This window comes from Saccostrea cucullata, unplaced genomic scaffold (assembly GCF_032062105.1).
Source record: "Saccostrea cucullata isolate Sc308-1 unplaced genomic scaffold, CSIRO_AGI_Scuc_v1 ctg16479, whole genome shotgun sequence".
NCBI classification, from domain to species: Eukaryota; Metazoa; Mollusca; class Bivalvia; order Ostreida; family Ostreidae; genus Saccostrea; species Saccostrea cuccullata.
The window spans coordinates 7,785-11,317 of NW_026934085.1; the positions used below are offsets into that span (position 1 = coordinate 7,785).

The following is a 3,533-nucleotide window of genomic DNA, read 5'->3' on the forward strand; positions in this document are numbered from 1 at the left end:
TCCCCAAATAACCTTGGGTCAAGGTCATGACACACCCTTGGGTCATGGGCAATCTTTGTGTGAAATGAGAACCTACCAAGTTTATCCATAAGAAAGATATGGACCAGACAGGAATTATGAAAATTTTCTTCCAGTGACCTTAAACTTTCCCAAATGACCTTGGGTCAAGGTTATGACACATCCTTGGGTCATGGGCAATCTTTGTGTGAAATGAGAACCTACCAAGTTTATCCATAAAAGATATGTATCAAACATGATTTATGAAAATTTTTTTTTCCAGTGACCTTGAACTTCCCCAAATAACCTTGGGTCAAGGTCATGACACACCCTTGGGTCATGGGCAATCTTTGTGTGAAATGAGAACCTACCAAGTTTATCCATAAGAAAGATATGGACCGGACACGAATTATGAAATTTTTCTTCCTGTGACCTTGAACTTCCCCAAATGACCTTGGGTCAAGGTCATGACACACCTTTAGGTCATGAGAAATCTTAGTGTGGAGTGGGAGATTCTAATGTCCCTCTGTAAGAAAGATATGGACCGGACACGATTGCACAGACAGACGGACGGACGGACAGACGGACAAAGTGATTCCTATATACTCCCCCAAACTTCGTTTGCGGGGGGTATAAATATAATGTAAATCAAGTATTATGCCATAAATAGCTTTAAAGAAATTGGATCAAAATTTTTACAGGCATTACTTGAAAAATTGGTTCAAGGTTTACTGAACCAACTGAATCAGTAGGGCAATTCTTGTTTACACGAGACAACATTAAATATACCATATACACTCACTTGATAAGACTGTGAGAGGACCTTAAATCTGGCTCGTTTAGATGGAATAATGTTCTTCAGGAATTCCACTCTCCTTACATGTTCTTCTTCCTCATACTCCTCTGTTAAAGCCCAGTCTCCCTAAAATCAGGGGTTTACAAATGTTACTGTCGTGTCAAGTAATTCAATTCTTGTACATAGATTTAGATTCATTTAGATAGCATACTCTTTATACATGTATAAAGTTTATGAAGTTTTTTTTGTTTTTGATCTTGGTACTCATATTAACCAACCTTCTGACTCCTTATTTGCTGTAGTTTTTCATAGTGTTGTCGAGCTTGTAGTTCGTCGTTAGCTTCCTCATAAAACTCGCTCTGAGCTGTCTGGAAGTCTATAATCAGGTCAAATATCGTCCGCAACTGGGTTAAAATATCCTGTTTTAACAAAAACAATTAGTCAATAAAATCAGGTCAACTATACCCTCAGCTGGGTTTATGTCCTGCTATATACATAAAGTTTGATGTAAATCTTCGTCCCTCAAATTATAACATCCAAACAGTATAGCCTTTCTATTACCCCTTAATTTCAATCACCGTCCTTACCCTCGACTGCTCGTCCAGAAGACACCTGCTGATGACTGTGTTCAGGAAGACTTGATGGGCCGCTATGATGTTGTCAAAGTCCTCCGCTTCCTTCACTTTGGTCAACAGTTCATCCCAGGAACACTCCAACACCTACAAACACAAATCTTGTACATTCAAAGTCATTTAATTAGGCAATACCTTAAGGAACTACATATTGAAATATCTAATGAATATTTAATTTCATAACTTTATAAAGAATCTTACAAGCTGATGCTATATGTTGCTATCTAATTCATGTACATACAAAATAATGAAACAAACAAAAACTTCTCTTACCTCAAAATTGATATAATATTGCACTTGTTGAATGAAATGAACCATTTCACTGGCCAAAACGTAACATTGATGTAGAATGCCTGATAATTCTGAAAAGATAAAGAATTTGTTAACACATCTGTTTATGTTCTTTTATTTCTACATCTCTAATAATATTAATTATTCTAACTACATTTACCAGAATTTTAAAGTCTTCCTTATAACCTTTGTTTACCTGGAATACAACGAAGTGATCTAGAATTTGACGTTTGATTTTTCCACACAATGGCCAATATATATTCCATTCTCTTGGCACGCCATAAAAAGTTGAAAATTCTCAGTAACGACATCATGCATTGTGGAGTAAAAACCTATCATGGAAACCAAATAAAAATGTTAAATTCATTTTATAATGATTAATTTGTACACTGTACTTCTAATTTTCTAAAGAATGATTTAAATTTGATTTTATTAATTAAAGGAGAATTTACCGTTCTTATTGGTCCATCCACATGGTACTCCAAACTAAACACATCCCAGCCCTTGTCTCCCGGTGAAACCTAAAGAAATAGTCAAACTTTTACATCATTCAACAGCTGCAAACTACTTTAATACTTGTTAAAATCAATCTTTAATGTATTGAATCACTGAAATGACACTTTTTATAATACCTCCAGTAGCCTAACATCCAATCTCTTCAGGATGTCGGAGTCATCAAACTGGGCGTTGGTGGCCCTGATGGCCGTCTCCAGTATCCCGGACAGATTGTGGAGGTACAAGTTACTGGCGGGCTTGGCAAGATCATCTCTAAAAGAAATCACATCAAACATACATTGTAGTACAAATCTGTGTATAAAGAAAGCAAACACTGGTCCACACTACACTGATTCTTTTTTAACAAAAACCAAACAAAAGTAAAAAGGATTTTATTTAAAGCTCAAGCAAGCAAATTCTATCTTGCAATAACAATACATGGACATTTAATATTTTCATAATTGAAATGTTTTACACTGATAGAAAATACATCAGAAGCAAGACTGCAATAATTTGCGTCCTTCCTGCAATTTTGTATTAAACTGGGCACAACTTTACTTTAAGAATTGACCTGCTACAAATATTTCAGATATCCATACAATAATTAGTTTTAAATACTGTATGTACAGGGTTATTTTCGCCCCGCTTAATATTTGCCCTTTCACACTTGCAAACAATTTTGCCCTGTCTTACATTCGCTCAGTCACAGTTCTGTTTGCAAAACTTGTAAAACATGTGTACCTTCCAATGTCTACCACAGAACTGACTTAAGACCTAAATATTTGTTATTACATTATCAGAACACAATAAATGTGTATCTTAATTACACTCATAAGTAAGAATAATTCTCATGGTATTTACGTGTTATTTTAAGCCTCAAAGATAGGTGATTTTTTGTCCTTCAACACTGAAAAATCCGCCGGATGCTAAGGAAATTTCTTTGGCCGGGTTTCCATGGTTACCATGACTCAAAACATTTTTCATTTTAGATACATTGTTCGTACTTCAAAATAAATCTATAGTGGAAAATCATCAAATTCTGAAAACCTTCATGTATCACTTTTTTACAGTTTTGTCTGATTATGTTCCCCAAACGAAGTTGGGGAACATATTGTTTTTACTCTGTTTCTTATTATTATTATTATTATTATTATTATGTTCCCCAAACGAAGTTTGGGAACATATTGTTTTTACTTTTTCTGAATTTTTTCTTTGTTCTCCGGTATTTTTTGTCCGCGAGTGTTCTCGTAAACTACTCATCCGATCTAGGTGAAACCTTTTGGGTCACTAGGTATGTTATGTAGATGTGCGGAACGAAGGTC

At 35.1% G+C, this 3,533-nt stretch overlaps 1 protein-coding gene across 1 annotated transcript; it reads right to left on the reverse strand.

Moving 5' to 3' along the window:
- Positions 1-742: 742 nt before the first annotated feature.
- Positions 743-2,484, reverse strand: LOC134239916 (gamma-tubulin complex component 3 homolog; the record flags this gene model as incomplete). Its single annotated transcript, XM_062722049.1, has 7 exons — positions 743-919; positions 1,072-1,212; positions 1,381-1,512; positions 1,699-1,787; positions 1,913-2,048; positions 2,169-2,237; positions 2,349-2,484. Coding segments are annotated over 7 exons (880 nt in total), but the record flags the coding sequence as incomplete, so codon positions are not given.
- Between the last annotated feature and the right edge of the window lie 1,049 nt (positions 2,485-3,533).